At 38.1% G+C, this 14,304-nt stretch overlaps 1 protein-coding gene and 1 long non-coding RNA gene across 2 annotated transcripts in view; one reads left to right on the top strand and one right to left on the bottom strand.

The window, feature by feature from the left end:
* Nucleotides 1-14,220, top strand: csgalnact1b (chondroitin sulfate N-acetylgalactosaminyltransferase 1b). The gene is made up of 8 exons (XM_005166676.6): nucleotides 1-445; nucleotides 699-1,034; nucleotides 3,550-3,766; nucleotides 5,150-5,251; nucleotides 7,653-7,831; nucleotides 8,213-8,301; nucleotides 12,531-12,612; nucleotides 13,340-14,220. The coding sequence occupies exons 1-8, from the start codon at nucleotides 256-258 to the stop codon at nucleotides 13,609-13,611; spliced, it is 1,467 nt and encodes a 488-aa protein (XP_005166733.2). The 5' UTR covers nucleotides 1-255; the 3' UTR covers nucleotides 13,612-14,220.
* Nucleotides 12,898-14,304, bottom strand: part of LOC141375561 (uncharacterized) — a 21,126-nt gene continuing 19,719 nt past the window's right edge. Inside the window, exon 2 of the long non-coding RNA XR_012384014.1 lies at nucleotides 12,898-13,581. This is a non-coding gene — a long non-coding RNA (uncharacterized lncRNA). The remainder of the gene's footprint in view (nucleotides 13,582-14,304) is intronic.

Below are 14,304 nucleotides of genomic sequence, written 5' to 3' on the forward strand. Positions count from 1 at the left end.
ATAAATAAATTAAATCTAATAAATAAATAAATAAACAAATAAACAAACTATTCTTTGAAGAACCAACAAGGAATTTTCATAATGCTGAACTTTTCAGCTTCCTCAAGAGCTATTTTTTAAAAATTGAATAACCTGTAGCACATTGTTTTAGTACCTTTTTTGGGGATGAAGAGACTGTATGATCAATAAAAGTCTGTCGAAGCCGTTAAAGCACATCAGTCGTGAGGAGTGTGTGATCATTGGTGTGTTTCCATCATGAGATGCTCCCTCCGCTGTGTGTTTTGGGCTCTGCTCTTTCTCTGTGTTCTTCTGCTGTATCGTCAGTCCTGCAGGATTCACATGCAATCTGGCATCCCAAAAGATGGAGATCTGGAGCAGGATATGCTGGAGCTCCAGGACCAGCACTTTCTGCAGCTCTCCACCAACCTCAGCAGACTCATACAAGGTTATTATAGAGCTGCATTTTAATATGAGTTCAGTAACACTTTAGTTTAGGTCACAATTCATATCATTTACTACCTACTGGCTTATTACCTGCCTATCATTCAGATATTAACTGTGCAGGGTGTATTAGTAGCTAAAAACAGTACTATCTTATTCTGCATCTCTATTCCTATCCTAAACCGTCTTGTCACTCAGCCATCAACTCTGTCATCCATCAACTCTATTAACCATCAACTCTTCTGTCCTGATCTCAGAGCTGCGGGGCGAGCTCCGCCGGTCTGCGTTTGCTCTTCCAGAGGATCAGCAGGAGCTGCAGGATTTCCTCCATCAGCAGATCCTCCGGGCCGAGAGCAGATCTGCAGACCGGCTGGAGGACGAGTTTATGGTTCTGCCCTTCCAGAGCTTCAGTCTCCGCAGCGTCTGTCAGCTGGAGACCGGCCTCAGCAGACGACCAGAGGAGGCAGAGCTCAGACCTGACCGCAGGAATGAGCTGAACGAGGCTCTAGAGGCGGCGCTACACCTGCTGAACCAGCCGGAGCCTGGAGACTCACAGACCAGGAGGATTTACTCTCCCAAACACTTCTCTGAAGGTCAGAGACACACAGAGATACTGATTTCTGAAGCGCTTTCAAAAATAACATACTGATGCAATGCGATATTTACTTATGTACCTATAGGACATTTTTGGCAGAGACTGATTTAGACAAAAAACGTTGACCAATACCATATATGACACCAACTTTAACCTTCAGCTGGTACCAATACCAATGTTAATGATAAAAAAAACAAAAAAACATTGACCAATATCAATGTAATGTAAATGCAAAACATTTTCCCATACAGATTTACAAAAAAAAAAGAAACTTAATCTGGTACTGATACCAATTTTAATAAAAAAAAAAAAAACTAACCGACAACAATACTGTTACTGATTTTAACAAAAAAGCTTTGACCGATATAGAGTTTAACAAAACCTTCAGCCGATACCAATACAGATTTCGATTTAAACAAAAAAAAACCCTTAGCTGATATCAGTCTCAATGCCAATTTTAACAAAACACTGACCAATAAAGAAAGACTTTAACAAACTTTATTCAACACCAACACCAATTTTAACAAAAAACCTTCAGCTGATGCCAACACAGATATTGATATGAACAGAAAACCTTGACCAATACTGAATTTTAACAAACTATCCGATACCAAAATCGATTTTAACAAAAAACCTTTGACTGACACCAATACAGATAAAGACGTTAACAAAAAAAAAGAAAACTGCAGCCAATATCTATACCAATACCAATTTAAAAACAAATCGTTGACCAACACAGAGTTTAGCAAAAACCTTTGACCGATATAGTTTAACAAAACCTTCAGCCGATACCGATACAGATTCTGATTTAAACAAAAAACCCTCAGCTGATATCAGTGTCGATACCACTCTTTAAAAAAAACTTACCAATAAAAATACAGACTTTATCTGATACGAACACCAATTTTAACAAAAACCTTCAGCTGAAGCCAACACAGATATCGATATAAACAAAAAAAACATGACCAATACTGAATTAACAAACTATCCGATACCAATATTGATTTTAACAAAAAACCTTTGATTGATACCAATACAGATACAGACTTTAACAAAAAAATAAATAAACTTTAGCCATTACCGATACTAATAAAAAAAAAAAAAACTTTGACCAATGCAGTTTAACAAAAACCTGACCAATAACAATACTGCTACAGATTTTAGCAAAAAACTTTTGACTGATATAGAGTTTAACAAAACCTTCAGCCGATATCAGTTTCGATATCACTTTTAACAAAAAACTGACCAATAAAAATACTGACTTTAACAAACTTTATCCGATACCAACACCAATTTTAACAAAAAACTTTCAGCTGATGCCGAAACAGATATCAATTTGAACAAAAAAAAAACATGACCAATACAGATACTGAATTTTTACAAACTTTATCCGGTACTAATATCGATTTTACCAAAAAAAAAAAACCTGACTGATACCAATGCAGATACCAATTTTAACAAAAAACCTTTGACCAATATAGTTTAACAAAACCTTCAGCCGATACCAATACAGATGCCGATATCAGTATCGATATCAATTTTAACAAAAAACTTTGACCAATAAATAGACCGATTTTAACTTTATCTGATAACAACACCAATTTTAACAAAAAAACCTTCAGCTGATGCCAACACAGATATTAATTTGAACAAAAAACCTTGACCAATACTGAACAAACTTTATCCCATACCAATATCGATTTTAACAAAAAACCTTCAGCCAATACCAGTATCGATATCAATTAACAAAAAACTGACCAATAAAGATACTGATTTAAACAAACCTTATCCAATGCCAACACCAATTTTAACAAAAAAAAAAAACCTTCAGCTAATACAAATATTGATTAAAAAAAAAAAACTTCAGAGACTGGAGACTTGCAGAAATGGAGGAATTACTTTCCAAAACACTTTGGTGCAGGGAGAAAAACTGATCCTCCTGATGACTATCAGCACTTTCTCACATTAAAATTAATAGAACTAACAGATACCAATTTTAACAAAAACAAATTTTGGTTGATACCAATATTAACAACAACAATAACAACAGCAGCAAAACCCAAACTTTGGCCAATACCAATACAAAAAAAAAAACTAATTTAAACAAAACACTTTCATCAATACAGATACCAATTTTAACTAAAACAAACTTTGGTCGATACCAATATTTACAACAACAACAACAACAACAACAACACTTCCATCAATAGAGATACCAATTTTAACAACAACTAACCCTGCAATAATCCATGTCAATTTTGGTTAATTGAATGAAAACAAATGCAGGCGACTTCATTTTGTTTAAAACTGTGTTCAGCCTTTCCAAAACCCATCTACGTGTGGAAAATTTGCATACACAATTATAAACCAAAATTAGACATTTCCACCAAATTACAGGTTGAAATTAACAGGTTAATTCGTGTTTCGAGCTATGTGAATATCAACCGTATTGAGGATTTGCCAAATGCAGTCTAAATATCAATCAATAAATGCCTCATTCTCTACATTGGCAGGAATCTTTCGCACAGAGAGGGACACAGGAACTATATATGATCTTGCGTTCAGAGAAGACAATGTTCCAGACTTCAGGAGACTGGTTTTCTTCCGTCCGTTCGCACCGCTGGTCAAAGTCAGAGAGGATCTGCTGGACGCCTCACAGTTACTCATCAATATAATCGTACCGTTGACCAACACGGTGGACACGTTCAGACGATTCATGCAACAATTCAGGTAAAGCTCATTTTACCCATGCATGAAATACAGCACTGCTTGAAAAGTTTACAAAGCCCTTGAGGATTTAGTGAAGATGTCCCGCGTAAGATATCTTTACATAAAAGATCTTTAAATATAGTTCACGAGACAAAAGCCTAACGGAAATTATTAAATAACCCAGTGCAAAAGTTTGTGCATCCCGTGTTTATGATGACCTGTTTTTTTTTTTTTTGATGGTTCATCAAACATCTTGCATTAAGAGCCGAGGGGGGTGAAAACTTCTGAACATAATTTTTTTTTTTTACTTATTGCATTATTTATTACATGCATATTTACTACATGCATTATTATACTTCAGAAATAACAGCAGATTGTTGCATCTCTTGTCCAGGAAGATGAATTAATCTTGATCGTCAATGATGCCCTTTAAATTCCAAAAGTTTTCACCCCCTGCTCTTAATCATAATAAAGAAAAACAAACACCACAACAGTAGATCATGAGGAAAACACACACAGTATTGAACACTAAGGGTTCACAAACTTTTGCACAGGGTTATTTTAATAATCTCAGTTATGGTTTTAATTCTTGTGAACAGTTTGTAAACATTCATTAATTCGTTTTCCTTCAGCTTATTTCCTTATTTATCAGGGGTCGCCACAGTGGAATGAACCACCAACTATTCCAGCATATTTTTTATGCAGCAGATGCGCTTCCAGCTGCAACCAGTTCTGGGAAACACCCATAGACACACACACACTCATACACTACGGCCAATTTAGTTAATCAATTCCCCTATAGCGCATCTATTTGGACTGTGGGGGAAGCTGAAGCACCCGGAAAAAACCAATGCCAACACGGGGAGAACATGCAAACTCCACACAGAAACACCAACAGACCCAGCCAGGACTTGAACCAGCAACCTTCTTGCTGTGACGCCACAAAGCTAAACACTGAGCCAAAGATTCGAGAGGTGAAGAAATCTTCTGAGAAGAACGTTGCTTTACTTGATTTTAAATGTTTTGCTATCCATCAGAAATAACAGCAGATCTTTGCTTATTTTGTCCTTGGAGACAAATTAAAAGTACATTTTACCCGGATCTTCAAACGTTGAAAGTGTTCACCCCCTTTTCTTAATCATCATCATTAAAAAAAAAGCCTTACAATGGTGGTACATCAGGTAAACACACACAGTATTAAAAACTAAGGGTTCACAAACGTTTGCATCAGGTTATTTTAATCATTTCAGCCAGGTTTTTTGTCATCTGAACAGTTTATGTAAAATATCTTACTCAGGACATTACTAAATTAAAATAACATGCAATTTAGTCTCTCATTTTGTTAAAATTACTCAGTGATTCTGCAAGGAGTTCACAAACATGCTTGATTTATGTGTGTGTCAGCGAGGTCTGCATTGGTCAGGATGGACTGACGCATCTCACCGTGGTGTTCTTTGGGTCTGAAAAGATGGAAGAAGTGAAGGGAATTTTGGACGTAATATCGAGGTAGGATGATCTCCTGTAAGATGTGAATTGTGTGTCACTTATTTTGATGGTCTGTTTGTTGAGTTTAGGCTACATTACATCTACATGCCAACTAATCCTCATTAGATTATCAGTAGACTGTTAGGTAAGGGTTAGGGTTAGTGTAAGTTGACTTGCAAAAGTTTCTTATAGTCAGTTAAATCCCCCATAGCAAAATTTCTCTGGCCCAGATCTGGCCCACACAATCAGCTTTTGCTTGGCCCTCATGCAGTGAATTACGGTACATGATTGGACCAAGTTTGGCTTCCATACAAGGGCCAAACATGGACCATATCTGGACCATAGCTGCGTCCCAAATTGCACACTATACACTATGCACTCATGCACTATGTACTTATGCAGTTACACACTCAACAGGATAGTATATGTATGTAGTGTCGTCCCAAATGGCACACTAACGTTTTTTTACTAAGCGGAAATTCAAACCGTTTCCCTGATGACGTTTGACAGTTGCCAAATCAGTGAAATAAACGACCGAATTATCAAATAATACCTGCCGTGAGTATTGCCGCATTCACCATCGGGAGGCGCTATAATCACTCTCGTAGGAGAATTTTGCTTTCACCATCCAAAATAAATAAAGTTATTCAACATGTGCGTCCGATAGCTCCGCCCCTTCCGCTACGTAAGCAAACCTGCGGTCGTTGAGTGCATGAAGTGTCCACTATTACACACTTCATTTTAGCAGCTGAATGAGTGCATCATCTGGGTAATTAAAGTGCTCTTATTATTTCTAGAATTTTCAGTGTGAACACACTACTTACACTATTTATACTACAAAATGGCGTAGAATAGTGCATAAGTATGCGATTTGGGACGCAGCTCAAGTCTAAAGCTGCCTTTCCACTGCACATGACATTTGGAATACGCCCCCTTGTGGCAGTCGCATAGTATTTTCAGTGTTGTCGTGCACCATGGGAGAGAAGCTGATTCTGTGTCCGAAATAAAGGAGGGCAAAAGCAAGAGCCTTTATTCTCTGTGCGTTTACATGGTTTAATGAATGAATGAATACTAGAAACTCATAGACCGCTACAAATATTGGAGGGAATGTGGAGACAACATTAAAATATATATATTTTATTACTTTATTACTTACATTTAAGAACAGAAATGTTGTTTTTTTTAATATAGACTTTTTATAATACAAAAAAAAATAACCAAATAAACTCCTATTTCTCATCTCTTGCGCACGGACCTGCTTGTACAACACTAAAATACATCACATCCGGTCGGCTGGTCACATACGGTCTATTTTATTTTATATTTCAACAGATCCGCAGCTCAATTCAGATCCGAATTTTCCGCATACGGAGATGATCGGAACTGTGTGCAGCTCTCGGACTGCTCTCCATTGATATGAATGACTCCCGGTCTGTCGCTTGTTGTTTGTAGTGTGCAGTGGAAAGGAGGCTTCAGCCAAGTTAATAACCCATAACTGGGCCCGAACTGGGCCAGATATGTTGGTATGTCACGACTGCAAAGAATTTGATAAACCCATGAAGCTTTGCGCTTTATGGCCGTGCTATTTTTCGTGAATTTTTTCTTTACTCAAAAATAATTTAAATGTTTTTTAAAAGTGGGTCAAGTTAGTCCAAACTTACATGGCCCGCATATACATTTTCAACATCTGGGTCAAATACTACATTTGATATTTGGCCTAAGTCTTGTGTGCCGCTTTAAAAACGGTGCTACCTCTGCCAAAGCTGGGCCATGTTTGCCCCACATGCTGTATGCCAGTGCCGGACGAACGCCTACTGTGCCAGCTTTAGGCCAAATCTGGGCTAGACTTTTTTTGCTACCTGGGATGTCTGTTTAGCAGACAGACTATTAAGCAGACAGACTATTCATTCATTCATTTTCTTGTCGGCTTAGTCCCTTCATTAATCCAGGGTCACCACGGCGGAATGAACCGCCAACTTATCCAGCAAGTTTTTACGCAGCGGATGCCCTTCCAGCCGCAACCCATCTCTGGGAAACATCCACACACACACATTCATACACTACGGACAATTTAGCCTACCCAATTCACCTGTACCGCATGTCTTTGGATTGTGGGGGAAACCGGAGCACCCGGAGGAAACCCACGCGAAGGCAGGGAGAACATGCAAACTCCACACAGAAACGCCAACTGAGCCGAGGTTCGAACCAGCGACCCACTTGCTGTAAGGAAACAGCACTACCTACTGCGCCACTGCCTCGCCGCAGACAGACTAATAACACTCAAATGAGAAGTAATTGGCATGTAGTAACTTTTAGTCTACAAAATGTGCAATAGGGACCATCAGAATAAAGTCTTCCTGTAAATTGTTCTACTGAATACAAGATGAGTGTGAGTGTGTGTATGCGTGTGTGTGTTCTGCAGGAGGATGAAGTACAGGAACATGACTCTGATCCATCTGAATGAAGATTTCTCCAGAAGTCGAGCGTTGGATGTTGGAGCTCGAGCCTGGAAACACGACAACGTGCTCCTGTTCTTCTGTGATGTAAATGTTCACTTCACTGCAGAATTCCTCAACTCCTGCCGCATCAACGCGCAACCAGGTAGAGAGATTTTAGAAGAGAAATTGAACCAATTTGCATGGCTTCAAAGCTTTGAATATTTGTTATAATATGAACACAATGAAGGTCAGTTGGCGTTTCTGTGTGGAGTTTGCATGTTCTCCCCGTGTTGGCGTGGGTTATCTGTAGTAAAGATGACAAATTGTTCCTCTTCCTAACAAGAATGCATGATATGCCGCCATGGCTTTGCTATCAATACATGTGATTATAATGGAAGTCAATGGGGCAAAAACAGCACCAACAGAACCAAACTTGAAAAATACACAAGGGTTATATGGGTTAAAGTCAGTGTGTTTCATGTGATCTCAGACTGTTGGAGGTCATGCACTGAACTCTTATTGGTGTGTTTGTGCGCTGTCGCAGGTCAGAAGGTTTTCTATCCAGTGATGTTCAGTCTGTATAATCCAGAACTCCTCTACGGCCAGCACGTTCCTCCTGCTCAACAGCAGATGGTAAGAGCTCTTAAAGTCACTGTCAGCAGCCATGCTTCCATCCAAAGATGTAAATTAGATGTAATATCGCATTAAACATTTGAGAATAAAGCCGAGCTTCCAAACAAGAGTAGTAAATCATCAGTTTCATGCACTGATATCGCTGAGAGGAGTGTAGTGTGCGGCACTGTTGGGATTCTCCACTGTGCTGTTTGTTCTCCCCTAATAATTGAGCTGCGCATAAAGAAGACCAAGACCAAACGCAATGAACGAGGAGGCTTCTGGAGACGTGAGACGAGAGCGCAGACTGATGATCAAGACAGCTCTGGAGGGAATAATAATAGGAGAAGAACACTGAAGCACTGTGATGACGGACTGACAGAGGGCTGAGGCCTTTTACTGCACTCTAAAATTATTGTTTTGACAAAACAAAACAAAATTAATGCAACAGCTTGCATTAATATATTCAAGTTACGACAGCATCTAACAAAATGAGGTTCAGACAACAAACTTTATTATGTTAGCCAAATATTTTCCTCCTTAAGGCATTTTCACATAGCAAAAAACTCAGATTTTTAAATCAAGTACTCAAAATAAGTTTTTAAATTAAAATAAAATAAAAATTAAAGTTTTTTGTTTGTTTTCGAATTTACTGTTCATGCTTGTAAGAAAAACATTGAACAACAACATTTTTGTTTACTGGTAATTTTTTATTTGTATTAAACCACAGGTTTCCTTTTTTTACAAAACAAAAACATGCACTGTCCCATATTATCAGTACAAAAAATAACAAAACTCAAAAATACAAATCCATTAGTGTGAATTTCATTGGGTTGCTACAAGTTAAATATTGTTTTAAAGTAACTGACAGATAAATTTACCTTTAAATTAGCCGCAATTTTAAATGGATATAATTATCAATATTTACCTGTTTCGAAAACTTAATAAAGTTATTCTGGCTACTTAAAAGTTTTAATCTAATCAGCATTTTAGAATTTTTAAGTTACAACAGTGTATTAAACTATGTAGTGGTAACAGAGCTCTTGAGTTATTTTTTTAGAGCAGAGGTGTCAAACTCAATTCCTGGAGGGCCGAAGCCCTGCACAGTTTAGTTCCAACTCTGCTCCAACACACTTACCTGTAGGTTTCAAACAAGCCTGAAGGACTCAATTAGTTTGATCAGGTGTGTTTTATTAGGGTTGGAACTAAACTGTGCAGAGCTGCTGCCCTTTTGGAACTGAGTTTGACACCTGTGCTTTAGAGTGATCAGCACAACAACATTACACATCTGCAACAATTGAAGGCTGCGAACATGGAGAACTGCAGACCAACACTAATGACGCAAACACCCTCTCTCACACATTTATATCTGCAGACCAACATTAACCTTCCTGCTGTGTTCGGGTCAAATCTGACCGATTTACAACTGAAAACACTCATAAATATTGTGTGTTATTTCTGATTGCCTTGAGATCTTATTATATCCTCCACAATATGCACTTAAACATATAGAAGTGATGATGACCTCTTTCATTGAATTTTGAGGGCTTTTATCAACTTTGTTACACCTGTGGTGTTTCCGGTCAAAAGTGACCACCATAGGAATAAATGAGTTTCCAGACTATATTCACTCCTCAGACTGCACAAATTCATACCAATCTCTGGGTCTAGCAGCACTTTTAGCTGAGCTCCAGGGACAGACGAGTCTTCGCTGAGGCCACCTTCTAGCCTCCACCACGGTGACTGATGCTCTGCACAAGACTTTAGGCCAGCGGAGAAATTAAAATGGTCGTGCCCAAATGAGTCTGGTTCTCTCAAGGTTTTTTTCTTCACTCTCCTATCAGGTGAAGTTTTTTTTCCCTCTCCGCTGTCGCCACTGCCTCGCATGGTTCAGGATTGGTAGAACTACGCATCGATGAATTTGCTCTTCAGTGTTTGGACTCTCAGTAATGATTTTAAACCACACTGAACTGAGCTAAACTGAACTGAACTTAAACACTAAAAACTGAACTACACTGATCCAGTAACTATGACTATTTATGTGAAGCTGCTTTAACACAATCTACAAGCGCTATACAAATACAGCTGAATTGAATTGAATTAGCTTAGCATAAATGTTTTTATTAGATTAGACCATTAGCATGTCACTCAAAAATGGCCAGAGTAAAACTAGTGCTAGTGCTGTGTCCTTAATCACCGTCTATACACTCATTCACGATTCAATACATTAGTACACTATTATAGTGCAATTGAAGGACTAAATGAAAGTTTGAGCAATTAATACACAGGAAAGGATACAGTTTGTTGGTGCTTTGCTAGTTGCAAAATCATTCAAATGGGTTTAAATTTCAATCTCTTTGGTCAGACGTGGTGATAGTTATTTTAGCAAGCTGATTATTGGTAATAAAGCAAAGTATTTTGATTTCCATCATCTATTGTTCATTTTGTAATGCATTTTCAGTGCCTATTTGTGTTTTCACTGCAGTTATTTTATGTCTAATTTTATAAATGCATGTTAAACACTACTTTAAGACAATGTTCAGAGTTAAAGAATGTTGATTAAACATTTGGTGGTGAAAAATGTTTTTCGTGCTAATTTAACAGCAGTAAAAACAGAGCGGTCAATATTGACCGGGAACACTAAAGTAAGGGGTGTGATGGGAACATGACAGGAGAGTTAATGATGCAAACACACACACACACACAAGCACACACACGCACACACATCTGTCAGATCATCTAATAGAAAACTAACATCACAGCACGCAGACTGATGTGAAGCTGAACAGGTCTAAATGCATCTGCTTGTTGAAATCACGAATGTAAATTTGACTCCTCCCAGAAAACAAAAGTAAAATGCATGTAGATTGGGTTATATAACCGTCAGTGATACAAGCACAAATGCATAAGCAGCTGAAGGCCACAGACGACAGTTTGAAATGTTTGTTTTGCATTATTTTTGACAGTGAAATGATGAAATTAAACTGTTAAATTAATATCAGACGGCAGCATTAACCACAGAAATGCAGCACTACCCTGCTGAAAAATCCAGCTTAAACCAGCCTAGGCTGGTTGGCTGGTTTTAGCTGGTCGACCAGGCTGGTTTTAGAGGGGTTTTGGCCATTTCCAGGCTGGTTTCCAGCCATTTCCAGCCTGGTCTTAGCTGGTCAGGCTGGGGGATGACCAGCTAAAACCAGCTTGACCAGCCTAGCCAGGCTGGGAGCCCAGCCAAAACCAGCTATGTCCAGCTTAAACCAGGCTGGTCAAGCTGGTTTTAGCTGGATTTAGCTGGTCATTTTCCAGCCTGACCAGCTAAGACCAGGCTGGAAATGGCTGGAAACCAGCCTGGAAATGGCCAAAACCCCTCTAAAACCAGCCTGGTTGACCAGCTAAAACCAGCCAACCAGCCAACCAGCCTAGGCTGGTTTAAGCTGGATTTTTCAGCAGGGTGTAGATGATCTCTGTGAAAAGAGGAATAATAATAGAAAAATATAGCAATCCATTCATTTACAAAATACATATTGTTTTGTTTTTAGGAGAGTGTGTTATACCAACACAATCTCACGGCAATTCGTAACTTTTTCATTTAGTGGCTAATTCGTACAAACTCGTACGATCTAATTCGCACATTTTAGTACGATTTGCGTATCCCCCAATGACGGTTGGGTTTAGGGGTGGGGTTAGGTGCCACGCCTCCTTTTTAAAATCGTACATTTTCTTACGACTGAACTCGTATGAATTTGTACGAATTAGCCACCAAACTGCCAAAACGTAAAATACTTACGTTTTCTCATGAGATCAGGCTGGTTATACACACATTAATGTAAACCCTTTACAGTTTTGAATGAGGTCTTGCACGTGTCTGTATGACAAAAATAGAGGTTTCATTTAGCCTGTGATAATTATAATCCCGTATCAGCCTTGTGTGCTTGTAATAATTTACAAACTTGCATATGAAATTATTTGAATGCCAAACATCCCATATAGCTTATGTTTTTGTAAATAATAATGTAACATACAATGCAGCGTATCTGGTGCTTTAGTTGACATAACCTAGTTAGATTTTGCATATAGTGCTTGATTTAAAGATTAGAATCATATCTGTTTAGCAGAGATGCAGTCATGTGGTTAAAAGCAAATGGAAAATGCTTTCAGAAATCACAGAGCTATTGGATCAGAAAACACACGAGGTGACCGGCTGTAAATATCAGTCTTTATATATCAAATACATCCTTTCTGTTGATCTGCAGGTGGTCAGGAAGGACTATGGATTTTGGAAGGATGATGATTTCAGCACTGCGTGTCTGTACAGATCAGATTTCATGAACGCAGGTATTGGAGACTCTGAGACTCTAATTTAGATCAGTGGTTACCAACCCGTTGATCGCAATGGACTACTAGATCCCCAAAATGACAGAAGAATATGTTAAAAAAAATGATTTAAAAAGTATCTTAAGTAATGCATCTCTCTGTATTTATTTTTTGCAACTGCTGCAAAAATTGACATGTAGAGTTGAAGTCAGAATGTATTATTTTTTGATTATTTCCCAAATGATGTTGAACAGATTCAGGAATTGTTCACAGTATTTCCTCTAATATTTGTTCTTCTGGAGAAAGTCTTATTTGTTTTATTTTGGCTAGAATAAAAGCAGTTTTTAATAGTTTTAAACTCGCTTTACAGTCAATATTATATAATTTTATATTTATATATATATAAAAGATTGGTAAAAAGGTTTGTATATGTATATATATATATATATATGTATATAGAGGCACTTCATATTTCATGCTTCATGCTATTGAATACTTTATATTCAATTTCCCCCCTCCAAATGTCACCTAGTTGTCAAGTTTTGTTGGTTGCATCGATTACAAAATGTAAAGTAGATTAAACTAGTGCTTTTAAAAAGGCCATGAGCTGGAAATGCAAATGAAAACCGCAGCTTTATGTTTCTGTCATGATTTAATTGTGTAGATCTTGGGTCTAAACAGGTTGGTGAGCACTGGTGTGGTTAAATCTCTCAGATCATCTAATCTTCATTGTTGACTCTTCTGAAAGGTGGATTTGGTGCGTTTTCAGCGAGAGGAAGTGACACAGCAGACCTGCATCTCTACAGGAAGTTACTGCACAGTGGTATGATGGTGGTCCGGGCTCCGTCTCGAGGCCTGTTCCTCATGTGGCATCAGACTGTGTGTTCCTCCACTGAGGCGTTTCAGCAGTGTGTGCAGAATAAAGCTCTGAATGAAGCGTCTCATGCTCAACTGGGACTGAGAGTCTTCCAGAAGCAGATTCAAGAACATCTGAGCAGACGACAACACATGCAGACCTGATCAGCCGCTCTCACCATCTTATAACTGCTTATAGGCTTATAATGAATTTTTAGGCAGTGTAAAGGATGTTGTAACAGCTATACACCAGTTGTAATCAATTAAAATCAGCTGTACACAGTTATAACGGGCACATGACTGAATATAATAAGCATACGACTGCCTATAACAGTCACACAACTGCCTATAACTGGCTTACAACTACCTATAACTGGCAACCGACTGCCTATAATGGACACATGACTGAATATTTTGAGCATAAGACTGCCTATAACAGTCACACAACCACCTATAAATGGCTTACAACTGCCTATAACTGGCAACCAACTGCCTATAAATGTGCACACGACTGAATATAATAAAGCATTACAATAATATATAACTTTTGATCGGAGTTATAACTGCTTGTAATAGGCTTATAATTGCTCAAGCAGTTAAAAAGCAGTAATTAGCAGTTGTATGATAGTTGTAAGCTGTTATAACCCAAGTACAAACAGTTAAACACAGATAAAAGCCAGTTGAAACCAGTTATAAGCTAGCTTGTTTACCAAACCGGTGGTTCCGATTGCATTTGCAGTATAAACCTGAAATAAAAGTTACGATGTTGTGTTATTACTGTTATTGCTGTTTCCAGACTTAAAGAAAGAAGCATTGGATTTTTGTCTGTTTTTACTTGTCTGTGTGTTTCAGAATGTT

Source organism: Danio rerio, chromosome 8 (assembly GCF_049306965.1).
Source record: "Danio rerio strain Tuebingen ecotype United States chromosome 8, GRCz12tu, whole genome shotgun sequence".
In the NCBI taxonomy this organism is placed as follows: domain Eukaryota; kingdom Metazoa; phylum Chordata; class Actinopteri; order Cypriniformes; family Danionidae; genus Danio; species Danio rerio.

Coding starts and splice junctions, on each gene's coding strand:
- csgalnact1b (XM_005166676.6), top strand. CDS start 256: ATGAGATGCTCCCTCCGCTGTGTGTTTTGGGCTCTGCTCTTTCTCTGT. Junction 1,035..3,549: donor TCCCAAACACTTCTCTGAAG/GTCAGAGACACA, acceptor CTACATTGGCAG/GAATCTTTCGCACAGAGAGG. Junction 8,302..12,530: donor CTCCTGCTCAACAGCAGATG/GTAAGAGCTCTT, acceptor GTTGATCTGCAG/GTGGTCAGGAAGGACTATGG.